The 15,827-nt window shown below is 30.5% G+C and overlaps 1 protein-coding gene across 3 annotated transcripts in view; it reads right to left on the minus strand.

Annotated features, from left to right (window-relative positions):
• The window catches only part of jbug (filamin-type immunoglobulin domains fbug), a 291,607-nt gene that overhangs the window by 83,803 nt on the left and 191,977 nt on the right, over positions 1–15,827 (minus strand). For all 3 annotated transcript variants that reach the window (XM_068375344.1, XM_068375343.1, XM_068375342.1), the window contains 7 exons: positions 13,949–14,170; positions 9,423–9,644; positions 4,591–4,812; positions 4,119–4,361; positions 2,540–2,681; positions 540–619; positions 237–404 (listed from right to left, as the gene is read on the minus strand). In XM_068375344.1, the coding sequence (XP_068231445.1) occupies positions 237–404; positions 540–619; positions 2,540–2,681; positions 4,119–4,361; positions 4,591–4,812; positions 9,423–9,644; positions 13,949–14,170 (1,299 nt within the window). The remainder of the gene's footprint in view (positions 1–236; positions 405–539; positions 620–2,539; positions 2,682–4,118; positions 4,362–4,590; positions 4,813–9,422; positions 9,645–13,948; positions 14,171–15,827) is intronic.

The following is a 15,827-nucleotide window of genomic DNA, read 5'->3' on the forward strand; positions in this document are numbered from 1 at the left end:
AATGCATCAAAGTAATTTTTTTCTATTATTCTAGAAATAGGAAAACAGCTGAAAAATACATATCAAAACTAAATCTAAGAAGCACACCACTCATACATATTAATAACCAAAACTCCATTTACCTCATACAATAAATCTAATTCAACAAAAACGCTATGCAAAGGAACTTCTAAAAGCTAATTGAAATGCCAAACATATATTTTCTTAAAGATATAAGTAAATATGTCAACACTCACCAGGAACCTTCTCTCCGTTGAATCGCATTTCAACTGTATGACGTATGGCTGAATGTGGGACAAAAGATGCTAAGAATCTCTGCTGACCCAAGTTTCTCACGTAAGATGTCACATGGCCTCCATTTACTAAAATTTCCAAGTTACCTGAACCAGCTGATGAACCATCAACTGTTAAAAGCAGAAAAATACAGTGTCATATCATTACACTCAACATATATGTTCTTTACATAAGAGCATTAAATGACAAATAACAGTCGGCTTCTGTGCATATCTTAAATTAAAGAATTGCTTATGTATACTTACTCTCAAATTCAACAGGTCTTCCAACAATGCCATTTGGAATGGCACCAACCTGGATCTCTTGAGCATTATACACATAACATCTGAAAGGTAAAGTTAGATAAATGAGAATTTGACCATGAAAAAATTTCAATTTGCTATACAGTAGTGTGCCAGTCATCTAACAGTGGGTATGAACTTGGATCTAGAGATGTACTCTGATGATTAATATTTCTTGCATGGACATTTCAAATACCCAAAAAGGGAAGTAAACTGACTGACCTTTAAGGTTATTTAAAGAATTTTCCTACGTGACTGGAGTAATTTTTTTTTTTTTGGGGGGGGGGGGGAATTATTTGCATTTTAATCTTCAAAAGAAGAGGTCCCATGGATACTTAAACCAATGAGCATAAATTCAGTCTTCTCTGGTAGGCTATTGAATCATACAAAAATGGAAAGGACATTACTGACTTTTTTCAATCAGTATCTATTACCAACTGTGCATAAGTTTTTAATCAAGATCTCAAAATATTAAAGAAAATTACTAAAGTGCTGTATAATGCCATAGATATCAGGTTTTCAATCAGCAAGAAGAGGAGATAAGAATGGGAACTGAAATAATTAGTAACAGAACACAAACAAACAGCTATAGTAGAAACCCGTTAACCCATGAAATAATGATGCTGTAGATACCTCTATAGATTCTAGGAATGCTTCGAAGGCTATGATCTTCCAAATATCATATCATGCAAAAAAATTAGTCTTTTTCAGATGTATTCAAATAATAGAAGGTCCTTCTCTGTACTGTAGTGAGTTTTCTTAAACAATCTCTCAACAGAAAAACAGAATATTGATAAAAAATGATTACACAAATGTTCACCTGATGTTCATATTTCTTTTGTCTCCAGAACCTTACCCTTTAAAATTTTAATCATGACCCGTTTTCTTTCCTTCCAATAGACTAATAGCGATAATACCATGTTGCACATGCCATATCATCTTCTTCAGTTTCAAAGTCCAAAAAATTCCCTTGACATCAACAGGGGAGGCAGGTATATGAACATCACGTGAATATAGAAATAACAAACTGTATTATTAAAATTCTGTAAATTTTTATAATGCCTAGCCCAAAGAACATAGCTTATACTTTTAAGTATCTATTCCCTAACATACAGCACTATTATGATACTAACTACAGCAATGCTTAGAAACTAATCAGGCACTATGAAAGGGATAGGCTGAAAAGATACGGGAGAATTACACTGAAACTCTTTAATGTTAATACTGTGAATCTGGAATGACGACCTTTAAAAGTATTGGATCCAATAAAAGGCATCAGTCTGGGGATTATCTCAAGTGTTTCAGTGAGTCTCTTTAGCAGGTGCCTACCTTTAAGCTAATGACTTAATGTTTCTTAAAATTTTTTTAGTTAATTTTTTAAACTTTAGTCTTCAAAATACATGATGTGCACAAATAATTACTCAAAGGAAGATAACTGAATGTACATCAAGATAACTAGTCTAAATTACATAATACTTAAAAAAATAATAAGCTATTGTAACAGCCTTCGTGTGTTTCATTAAACAATTATCAAAGTAACCACATAGTAGATCAATAAGAATTTAATCTAGTAAACAGGTAAATATGCTTATAAGAATCCCCAAAATATTTTAGAATATCTTACAAGCCAGGTATACATAAAATGCAGTCACTAACTTGAAAATATCATTGAAAGCACAAATCATTCAGGTAGTCAAAATTCTATCAATATTGTTACTAACTCAACTTAGTAAAGAACATCTCCAATGAAGAGAATTTCAATATGTTAAACAAAAGCAGAGCAAACAATAAATGCAAAAATAACTATCACTGAGCAGTTGCCAGTTACATTTGTTGCAATTCCAAAAGTGGTAAATATAAAGAATGTGACAGAAAGGCTTAGTGAAAAAATACAATGGAAATCCTGTATAAATATGAAGTAACATCTTACAACTATGGATACAGTGTGAATGCCTAAGGCTTACCTAAATGGGCTCCCTGGTACTCGAGAATCACCGACTCTGACATCGACAATATATTCACCCACTTGTAGAGGAGTAAATGCAGCCATAACGTCCCCTTCCGATGTACCTTGGGTCTCAACTGGTACCAGGCGCTTACCAGGACCTGGACAAAAACCATTTAAAATTATATTTTTTCAGGAAAGTTGTAATGATATAATAATTTGAATTAAAGATAAAATCTTACAGAAAAATGGAAATCATACTGAATTTTCAGACAAAAATAATAATAAGTTATGGGTTTTAATATATCTGACATATATTACAGTATTCCTAAAATAAAAGGATTTTGAGTTTTAAACATTACTTGTGGTACATAATTTGAAGAAAAAGTATTTAACAAAAGCGTATAAATTACCTCAAATTTCAGATGGAAACTAGTTCTATGGATAAACAGCTGATTTCATAAAATTTCAGACACCAAATCCCTTTTGATACCGCATCATGCAATTAATTACTAAGTATGTAATTAAAAAAAAACAAATGAAACACATTCAAGGTTGAGATTCCATTTTAATAGCAATAAAGTGATAACATAAAGGGCAGATGTGCTACGCAATTACAGGAACCTAATATGGTAAAATTAACTGAGAGCAAACGGTGCATGGTTAGTTTGATAACGAAAAAAATATGTTTTGCAGATCCTTCACAAGCAAGTGCATTATTCTGTTCCAAGTAGTTACATTTAAATCTTACATTCATTAATGTGTGTAAGTATTTGAAAGCCGCACAATAGACTCGTTGTTTATCCAAAGCTCTAAAATATTATGAATCCTTCACACAAGTCTGAGAAACAGTGGTTAGTATAACAAGATTAACTTCGAAACAGGTGTTCTAATTTCTACATTCTATCCCCTAAAAATCTAAGATTCAACCTTGCATCTACAATTAAAACCAAACCTAAAACTGTAGGGTCTCCACTTACCAAAATATTTCTGCTTTGGTGATCTAGTTATTAAGCATAGCAAATTAATTGGCCATGAAAGACATTCACAGAATATCCATCAAACAAACATGAAAGCACAATAAAAAATAAAAAATAAAAAATGTCAACTGGTCATTATATAATCTAGTCTATTCCCGAAGTATTCATTTTCTATATTGATATACACTATGTAGATAACTGTCCCTTTATGCGTATATTGTATACAGTAATCAATAGGTCATCTGATGACATGTGAAGATACGGAGTCAGTGAGTCAGTCCAGGTCAGGTCATGGGATGTGCCAGAGGTATTCGATATCTGAGTGATGAGTGAAGATTAAGGGTAGTAAGGTGAAGGTTATTTTTGGTGAACATAAATTTTATACTTATAAATGGAAAAGTGCAATCAATAACAAAACCAAGTGAATCATGCTCAAAAACCTTATTCCTTGTTTTATTATGAGTGCTTTAACCAAATAGGAAAAAATAAAGGAAAACTATATTCCAAAGATATATAAACCAACAGAAATGGTAAGAAAGTAATTTAGAATGCAAAAACATATTCTGAACCAGTTCATGGGAGAAACAAACAGGGTGCTAATGCTATTCAGCCTCTCACCTGTAATACGGACATTAACTTCTTCTTGTCGCAGTGGTGGAGGCATACTAACTGTGAACTCAGCCTGAGAGCTTACAGATACAAGTCTGACACCAGGTCCACTAACAGAAACCCGCGAAGCATCAATTTGAGGCTGAGGTGAATGTCGGGGTAAATGATGAGAATGTTGGTGATGGGAAGCACCTTGTAGTCTATGTGACACAGCATCAGTTACATCTACTGAAGTTGTGCTGGAACTGAGATCTGTAAAGGACGGATAAGCTATTCTGGAAACTGTACTCCTAAAATTTTGTTAAAAATCATAGCTTATAATACAATATCATAAAAAAGGGCTTAAAATTACTCATCGTCACAGGATTTCATCTGATATTTAGGATTATGTAACCTAAGAGAAAAAAAATAAAAGAACAAACAAACATAAGACCATAAAATACTTCTAGTACAGTACAGTGTATAGTAAAGTGGTTCTCACATGTTGTAGATTCTAGCTTCTGTGAATGATCTTTAGTGTTATAATGATGATGTTCCTCACTCGATGTAAGTCCATGATCACTTCTCAGATCACTCTTAGAACCATGAATGCTATATTCAGTCTTCACAATTCCACTTCTCACGCCTCCCCTCTTTTCTTCTGGCGATTCCACTGATATATTACTCACTGGGTTGACAATTCTGGAGGTTACATGGCGGCTTGCTGGTGCAGAGAAAATTCTATCTTAGTAAAATCCCATTTGAAGAATAAGGGAAACTTTGCTTCAAGTGCATAAGATGTCATCACTTGGTCAAATTAAAAAAAAAATAGATTAAACGATTATGCTGCAGTTAGTAGAGCATTATTCAATAATTGAAAAGTAATGGTAGATCATTTACATTACATAACTAGAAAAGCCCTCTGAGAATGCAGACCTTCGCCATGGCAGCTTATTTCTGAAAACCAGCTTATCTTTCTCATTATCAATTTAGACCGTAGGCATATTTGAAGTCTGTGTAAAACCATATGCAAACTAGGGGTTAAGGTTAAGATTAATCCGGTTAACCTTTTGCTCAAGCTTGACCTTTGACCTAGGACTTTCAAAATTGAATGACTTCCACGCCTCAACAAAACAATTAATCCCTGAAAGTTTTATTACTTAATGAATAAAATTGTGGCCACGAAGTTGTTCATAAACAAACAGGCAAAAAGTATAACCTCTTCCCAACTTCGTTGGTGCAGGTTATTAATGCCACAATGTTCACTTGAATTAGAATCTGTTTGAGATCTAAAAAACATTAATTATTGATAAAATTGTCATCAATCTTCAAAACTACAGTAATTACAGAACTTATAAATTATAAATTACTCCAGAAAAATGAAGGCCAATGTTATCCTGGGAATAGTCACCAAGTATATGGTAAGGTTACTCTTTAAGATTTACGATGAAAACTTTCCTTATTATTCCTGTATAATTACTTTAAAAAAAAAAAATTCCAAATAAAATAAGCTTAGAGTCTTCACAATTCACCAGATCTTAATACTTTTTATGACTCTGGTTTACCTAATGAGTAATCTAGTAACTAGCAGTGATTTTTTATTTAATAGCTTATACGGTTCCCTCTATTGTGAATGACCTAATCAATGAAGATAGAGCCCACGAATATCGAATGCTGACTGTATTTCTATTTTCCTTCTTTAAAGCAGATGTCTGTTCTCTCATGGTTGGGTGGTGCCCAGATACAAGTCTTCTTTATATCAATTTGGTGCTTTTTTTCTTTATTCATATATATATATATATATATATATATATATATATATATATATATATTTATATATATATATATATATATATATATATATATATAAATATATATATATATATATATATATATATATATATATATATATATATATCTATATACATATAAATATAAATATATATATATATATATATATATATATATATATATATATATATATATATACAGTATATATATATATATATATATATATATATATATATATATATATATATATATATATATATATATATATATATATATATATATAATGTGTGTGTGCTAAATGTACAAAATTTATCATTGATCGATTACCAAGTAACAAACGACCAATTAGCTACGTTGGTGAAGATGGGTTGATTTCAATTCTAAGTACAAAAATACCTGAATTCGACAGGTATAAGTACAAAAGAAATGTCATTGACTTTTATCTTTCTGCATGGCCAAGTGGTTTAGTCACTGTCTACACAAATTTACCGGACCAGGGTTCGACTCCCGGCAGGTTACAAGCTCTTGTCTTTTTGTGATTTCACCTGGGGCTCTGATCCTGAGGTCGTTAAGAGAATCCAGACATTAACGTATCAAAAAAATATATATGGCTTATTTGAATATATATATATATATATATATATATATATATATATATATATATATATATATATATATCTATATATATATATATATATATATATATAGATATATATATATATATATATATATATATATATATATATATATATATATATATATATATGTAATAATTTGCTTAATTTTATTCGTGGCCTGTAAAGTAAATTTCATTAAGTTGCTTTCATTATATTTTTGTTATGCCACAAAATGAATATAAGAAAAGACTGGTTAAGGTTTTTCTCGCTCCCACCGAAGGTTGTTATTATGTAAGTGGTACCTCGCCCATGAATTGTTTTTTTTTCTTTCCATGTAATTATTCACCAGGTTGGTTGTTTGGGGATTTGATGTTCGTTGCCCGACTTTTGGTGGGGACCTTTGGCTGAGGATGAAAGGGAGTATGGATTTGGCTCCTTATCATGGAGGTTCTCTGACCACGTTCCTGAAGGACATTTTAAATACTACAGAGATATCTGCATTCTGAAGGCCTTGCTGTATTTAAGGGCCCCCTTTTCTACTGTATTGCAGAGGACAGTGATGGTGTTCCTCCTCCTGATTACAGAAGTTGCTGTGGAAGCTGCAGCCTTGTTTTGAGATGCCTCCTGTACCCTGATTGGGCTTTCTTCCTATGTGCTGTGACAGTGTGATATACACTCCCGTTTTAGTCTCTACCCCTCGAGACATTCCTGCTGCCCTTGGGAGGGCATCCTGGTCCTGCCTTCGTCTTGGAACCTTCGGAGTCGTGAAAATGCTTGATTCTGTTTTAATAGCCGGTAAAGATATAAACTGAGTATTTTACTGTTGATGTTACTGAGGCGGGTCAGTGTATCCTCCGTTTACAGACCTCCTCATGATTTCCAGAACAGTGGATCGACAGCAGGTCGCGTTGAATGGTGGAGCTATCATCCATAGAGTTTATTTCGTGAAACCACCTTTGATGTTGGGTCAATATTGATCCGTGATAACTAATTTAAGTATTTATGTATGTGAGGATTTTTCTTGAATTGTATAATCTAGGATTAAGGTTCTTTCCCCCTTTTATTTTCTTCCTCTTGAAAATTTTCAGGGCGTTCTAGAAATAGGTTGTTTTCCTTCCCCCTCCTAATTACTGTCTCTTGTTCTATCGTATGAATGAGTATTTATTTTAGGTGAACTTTTTTTTTGTACACCGTAATCAGTTTTTTTTTTTATATATATTTGTGGGTTTAACTTATTATTTCTTTGCTGATAATAAATGTTCAAGTTTTGATAAGTAATTTTTGTTATCCTCTTTGATTGTTGTCAATGTGGTTTTCACTGTTTGGAGATCTTGCCCCTTGGCTTTAGATTCTAACCTTTGTGGCACTGATCATAAAAAGGAAAAGAACATGTTTCTTTTGCTGCAAATAGTGATTTAAAGTTCATAACAATATATATATATATATATATATATATATATATATATATATATATATATATATGTATATATATATATATATATATATATATATATATATATATATATATATATATATATATATATATATATATATATATATATATATAGTGTACGTAACCTGTCAAAACTGACGGGTAAATAATAAAGATATATATGCAAACACGCACACATACAAATTAAACTTTTCCTAACTCCTTCCCCTTCCCTCTTGGGATACCCCCTCTCATCAAATATGACTACTCCCTCTCCTTCCTTTCCAAGGCAAGGGGAGAGTCGAGTAATTATCATTTGGCAAGTATATTGAGTATGACCAGAAAGAAATATATATTTATATATATGTATATATACATATATATATATATATATATATATATATATATATATATATGTATATGTGTATGTATATATATATATATATATATATATATATATATATATATATATATATGTATATATATATATATATATATATATATAGGCCTATATACTGTATATATTATACATGTATATATATATATATATATATATATATATATATATATATATATAGGCCTATATACTGTATATATTATACATGTATATATATATATATATATATATATATATATATATATATATATATATATATAAAAGACATGAAGAAAATGGAAATGTAGTGTGTATCCTGATTAGTTTGATCTTTGACTTCTTCAAGAGGACTAATTTATTGATATATTTTTATATTAAATTATATATGGGACAATGAGAGTACAAACTTACATACCGATATTTGCAAGACAATGCATCACAAAAACATGCTACCTGCAAGAACCTAAGCTCTCGGGTGCTTTCATGGGTGGAGCTTATATCCCATTAGCCAGGAGGGGTGCTTGAAGGGGTATTTCAGATGTTAAGACTTCCTATAGTTAACTGCTTTTTATATCAGAAGAGCTATAAAACACCTGGCATCTGAAATGCCTCTTCAAGCACCCAACCTGGTTAACAGGATATAAGCACAGCCTATGAAGGCACCTGCGAGCTTGGGTTCTTGTGGGTAGCATTTTTTTTTTATGCATTGTTCAACAAATATCTGCATGTATGCAACACTTACTGTATATTGTAAAAGTCTTTCACAATAAACCAGTCCTCTTGAAGACATGAAAGATTCACCCTATATTTTCATATGCATTTATATATATATATATATATATATATATATATATATATATATATATATATATATATATATATATATATATATATATATATATATATATATTATGTATATATAGATATATATGTAAATATAAGTATATATATATATATATATATATATATATATATATATATATATATATATATATATATATATATATGCAGTTTGTATATCTATTTTAACAACAAAACAATAACAACTGCAGTAAAACCCAACCAGACAAAAGAACATAAAATTAATTTAAGACAGTATCTAATAAGTTGATTCTCACATGTTGTAGATTCTAGCTTCTGTGAATAATCTTTAGTGTTATAATGATGATGTTCCTCACTCGATGTAAGTCCATGATCACTTCTCAGATCACTCTTGGAACCATGAATGCTATATTCAGTCTTCACAATTCCACTTCTCACGCCTCCCCTCTTTTCTTCTGGTGATTCCACTGATATATTACTCACTGGGTTGACAATTCTGGAGGTTACATGGCGGCTTGCTGGTGCAGAGAAAATTCTACTTTAGTAAAATCCCTTTTGAAGAATAAGGGAAACTTTGCTTCAAGTACATAAGATGTCATCACTTGGTGAAATTTAAAAGAAAATAGATTAAACGATTATGCTGCAGTTAGTAGAACATTATTCAATAACTGAAAAGTAATGATAGACCATTTACATTACATAACTGGAAAAGCCCTCTGGGAATGCAGACATTCCCCATGGCAGCTTATTTCTGAAAACCAGCTTATCTTTCTCAGTATCAATTTAGACCATAGGTATATTTGAAGTCTGTGTAAAACCATATGCAAACTAGGGGCTAAGGTTAAGATTAATCCGGTTAACCTTTTGCTCAAGCTTGACCTTTGACCTAGGACTTTCAAAATTGAATGACTTCCACGCCTCAACAAAACAATTAATCCCTGAAAGTTTTATTACTTAATGAGTAAAATTGTGGCCACGAAGTTGTTCATAAATAAACAGGCAAAAAGTATAACCTCCTCCCAACTTCGTTGGTGCAGGTTATTAATGCCACAACGTTCACTTGAATTAGAATCTGTTTGAGATCTACAAAGCATCAATTATTGATAAAATTGTTATTAATCATCACAACTACTGTAATTACAGAACTAATTATAAATTATAAATTAATCCAGAAAAATGAATGCCAATGTTATTCTGGGAATAGTCACCAAGAATACTGTAAGGTTACTTTTAAGATTTACGATCAAAACTTTCCTTATTATTCCTGTATAATTTTAAAAACATTGTCCAAAAAAAAATAAGCTTAAAATCTTCACAATTCACCACATCTTAATTTTCTTTATGTCTCTGGTTTACCTAATGAGTAATCTAATAACTAGCAATGATTTTTTATTTAATAGCTTATACGGTTCCCTCCATTGTGAATGACCTAATCCGTGAAGATAGAGCCCACGAATATCGAATGCTGACTGTATTTCTATTTTCCTTCTTTAAAGCAGATGTCTGTTCTCTCATGCTGGGTGGTGCCCAAATACAAGTCTTCTTTTTATCAATTTGGTGCTTTTTTCCTTCATTCATATATATAAATATATATATATATATATATATATATATATATATATATATATATATATATATATATATATATATGTATATATATATAAATATATATATATATATATATATATATATATATATATACATATATATGTATATATATATACATATGCATATATATAAAGTATATATATACATACATACATATATATATATATATATATATATATATATATATATATATATATATATGTATATATATATATATGTATATATATATATATATATATATATATATATATATATATATATATATATACAGTATATATATATATATTCATATATATATATACATAAATATAGGTATATATATATATATATATATATATATATATATATATATATATATATATATATATATATATATATATATGATGAATTTTTCACATTTAGACTTGTTTTTCATATTCAATTACACCATATATCTTTTTTTGATAAATTAATGTCTGGATTCTCTTAACGACCTCAGGATCAGAGCCCAAGGCGATATCACACAAAGACAAGAGCTTGTGACCGGCCGGGAGTCGAACCTAGTCCGGCAAACTTGTAGAGACAGTGACTACCACTTGGCCATGAAGATAGATAAAAGTCAATGACAATTCTTTTGTACTTATACCTGTCTATACAAGTTTGCCGGACCAGGGTTCAACTCTCGGACGGTCACAAGCTTTTGTGTTTGTGTGATTTCGCCTGGGGCTCTGATCCCGAGGTCGTTAAGAGAATCCAGACATTAATGTATCAAAAAATATATGACTTATTTGAATATGAAAAACACGTCTAAATGTGCAAAATTTATCATTAATCGAATGCCAAGTAACAAACTACCAATTAGCTACGATGGTGAAGATGGTTTGATTTCAATTCTAAGTACAAAAATATCTAAATTCGACAGGTATAAGTACAAAACAATTGTGATTGACTTTTATCTTTCTTCGTGGCCAAGTGGTTTAGTCACTGTCTCTACAAGTTTACTAGACCAGGATTCGACTTTCAGCCGATCACAAGCTCTTGTCTTTGTGTGATTTCGCCTGGGGCTCTGATCTCGAGGTCGTTAAGAGAATCCAGACATTAATGTATCAAAATAAAATATATATGGCTTATTTGAATATGAAAAACATGTCTAAATGTGCAAAATTTATCATTAATCGAATGCCAAGTAACAAACTACCAATTAGCTACGATGGTGAAGATGGGTTGATTTCAACTCCAAGTACACTACAAAAATACCTGAATTCTACGGGTATAAGTACAAAAGAATTGTCATTGACTTTTATCTTTCTTCGTGGCCAAGTAGTTTAGTCAGTGTCTATACAAGTTTACTGAACTAGGGTCGACTCCCGGCTGGTTACAAGCGTGTGATTTCGCATGGGGCTCTGATCCCGAGGTCATTAAGAGAATCCAAACATTAATGTATCCAAAAAAAGAAAATATATATAAGGCTTATTTGAATATATATATATATATATATATATATATATATATATATATATATATATATATATATATATATATATATATATATGTACACACATATATATATATATATATATATATATATATATATATATATATATATATATATAGTGTACGTAATCTGTCAAAATTGACAAGTAAATAATTAAGATATGTATGCACACACGCACATAAACAAATTAAACTTTTCCTAATCCCTTCCCCTTCCCTCTTGGGACACCTCCTCTCATCAGGGTATGACTACTCCCCCTCCTTCCTTTCTAAGGCATGGGCAGAGTCTAGTATTTATAATTTGGCATGTATACTGAGTATGACCAGAAAGAAATATATATTTATATATATATGTATATATATCATATATATATATATATATATATATATATATATATATATATATATATATATATATTTATATATATATATATATATATATATATATATATTTATATATATATATTCATATATATATATATATATATATATATATATGTATGTATATATATATATATATATATATTGTATATCTAATTATATATATTTATATATATATATATATATATATATATATATATATATATATATATTGTATATATATATATATATATATATATATACATATATATATACTCTATATTTATTTATATATACTGTATATATATGTATATATATATATCATATATCTAAATATATATAAGTAAGTGTGCGTGTATATATATATATATATATATATATATATATATATATATATATATATATATATATATATACACACACACACACACATATATATATATATATATATATATATATATATATATATATATATATATGTATATATATATATATATATATATATATATATATATATATATATATATATATATATGCAAAAAAAGACATGAAGAAAATGGAAATGTAGTGTGTATCCTGATTAGTTTGATCTTTGACTTCTTCAAGAGGACTAATTTATTGATATATTTTTATATTAAATTATATATGGGACAATGAGAGTACGAACTTACATACCGATATTTGCAAGACAATGCATCACAGAAACATGCTACCTGCAAGAACCTAAGCTCTCGGGTGCTTTCATGGGTGGAGCTTATATCCCATTAGCCAGGAGGGGTGCTTGAAGGGGTATTTCAGATGTTAAGACTTCCTATAGTTAACTGCTTTTTATATCAGAAGAGCTATAAAACATCTGGCATCTGAAATGCCTCTTCAAGCACCCAACCTGGTTAACAGGATATAAGCACAGCCTATGAAGGCACCTACGAGCTTGGGTTCTTGTGGGTAGCATTTTTTTTTTATGCATTGTTCAACAAATATCTGCATGTATGCAACACTTTCCGTATATTGTAAAAGTCTTTCACAATAAACCAATCCTCTTGAAGACGTCAAAGATTCACTCCATATTTTCATATGCATATATATATATATATATATATATATATATATATATATATATATATATATATATATATATATATATGCATATATATATATATAGTATATTTATAATGTCTCTCTGTCTATCTATCTATCTATCTATCTATCTATCTATATATATATATATATATATATATATATATATATATATATATATATATATATATATGCAGTTTATATATCTATTTTAACAACAAAACAATAACAACTGCAGTAAAACCCAACCAAACAAAAGAACATAAAATTAATTAAAGACAGTATCTAATAAGTTGATTCTCACATGTTGTAGATTCTAGCTTCTGTGAATGATCTTTAGTGTTATAATGATGATGTTCCTCACTCGATGTAAGTCCATGATCACTTCTCAGATCACTCTTAGAACCATGAATGCTATATTCAGTCTTCACAATTCCACTTCTCACGCCTCCCCTCTTTTCTTCTGGCGATTCCACTGATATATTACTCACTGGGTTGACAATTCTGGAGGTTACATGGCGGCTTGCTGGTGCAAAGAAAATTGTATCTTAGTAAAATCCCATTTGAAGAATAAGGGAAACTTTGCTTCAAGTACATAGGATGTCATCACTTGGTAAATTTTTTAAAAATAGATTAAACCATCATGCTATATTTGGTAGAAAATTATTCAATGAGATCCAAAATTTCTTTTAAGTGGTAAATAAAAGGATCATAGTCAAGGTTATACTTAGAGGTCAAGGATGAAATAAGATTTTAACCATGACCACAACTCTTGAACTCTATGAGATAAGAGAGTTTTTATTGGGTATGTAAATTCAAATAAAAAAAAAAAGTTGATATGTAGAGTGAAAACAAAATCACTTGATTGACAAATTTCAAATAGTAATTTATCATTGGCCATAACCTTTGAAAAATATGAGAAATAGAGACATTGTATTTTGCATGATGTGCAGATTGAGATCAAAGTCCCGGTCAAAGGTTAACTAGGAATTTGACCTTTCAGATACTCCACTTATCTTCTATTGGATACAAGGGATATCATGACAGAAATGCCAACTTCTGTTTTGTTTCTGAAGGAAAAATGAATGGAAACAATAGGTTTGTTACTTCAGGTGATTACTTGACTTGCTGTGTCAAAAGATAATAATTATGGATCATTAAACTAAGAAGTTTCAAGATTAGTGAATTTAATTTAACTTTATGGTTCAAAATAGTAGAAATAGTATCTTGAATGTGCTTAAATTTTGGCATGTCCCACAATAAAAAATATGAAAGTATACTTACTGCATACCATATAGAAAAATAAACTGATTTAAAAGTATGGCAATAGGTGTAAATTACTTATATGATAGGATACTTATCATTCACATCTGTTAAAGACAGAACATATGCCAAGCCATGCCTAAAATGGTAACAATACTGCCTATCCCTAATCTAAGAAAATGAAAAGCGCTAAACGATGCTGAATTCTTCTAGGGATACAAAATAAAATCAGTAATCATCATACATACATATACCAAAGGCACTTCCCCCAATTTTGGGGGTAGCCGACATCAACAATGAAACAAAACAAAAACAAAGAAGGGGACCTCTACTCTCTACGTTCCTCCAGCCTAACCAGGGACTCAGCCGAGTTCAGCTGCTACTGGTAGGGTGCCACAGCCCAACCTCCCACATTATCCACCACAGATGAAGCTTCATAATGCTGAATCTCCTACTGCGGCTACCTCCGATCAACTAAGGCACCAGAGGAAGCAGCAGGGCCTACCGGAACTGCGTCACAATCGCTCGCCATTCATTCCCATTTCTAGCACGCTCTCTTGCCTCTCTCACATCTATCCTCCTATCACCCAGAGCTTTCTTCACTCCATCCATCCACCCAAACCTTGGCCTTCCTCTTGTACCTCTCCCATCAACTCTTGCATTCATCACCTTCTTTAGCAGACAGCCATTTTCCATTGTCTCAACATGGCCAAACCACCTCAACACATTCATATCCACTCTAGCCACTAACTCATTTCTTACACCCGTTCTCACCCTCACTACTTCGTTCCTAACCCTATCTACTCGAGATACACCAGCCATACTCCTTAGACACTTCATCTCAAACACATTCAATTTCTGTCTCTCCATCACTTTCATTCCCCACAACCCCGATCCATACATCACAGTTGGTACAATCA

The sequence above is a fragment of the Palaemon carinicauda genome, chromosome 6 (assembly GCF_036898095.1).
Source record: "Palaemon carinicauda isolate YSFRI2023 chromosome 6, ASM3689809v2, whole genome shotgun sequence".
NCBI lineage: Eukaryota > Metazoa > Arthropoda > Malacostraca > Decapoda > Palaemonidae > Palaemon > Palaemon carinicauda.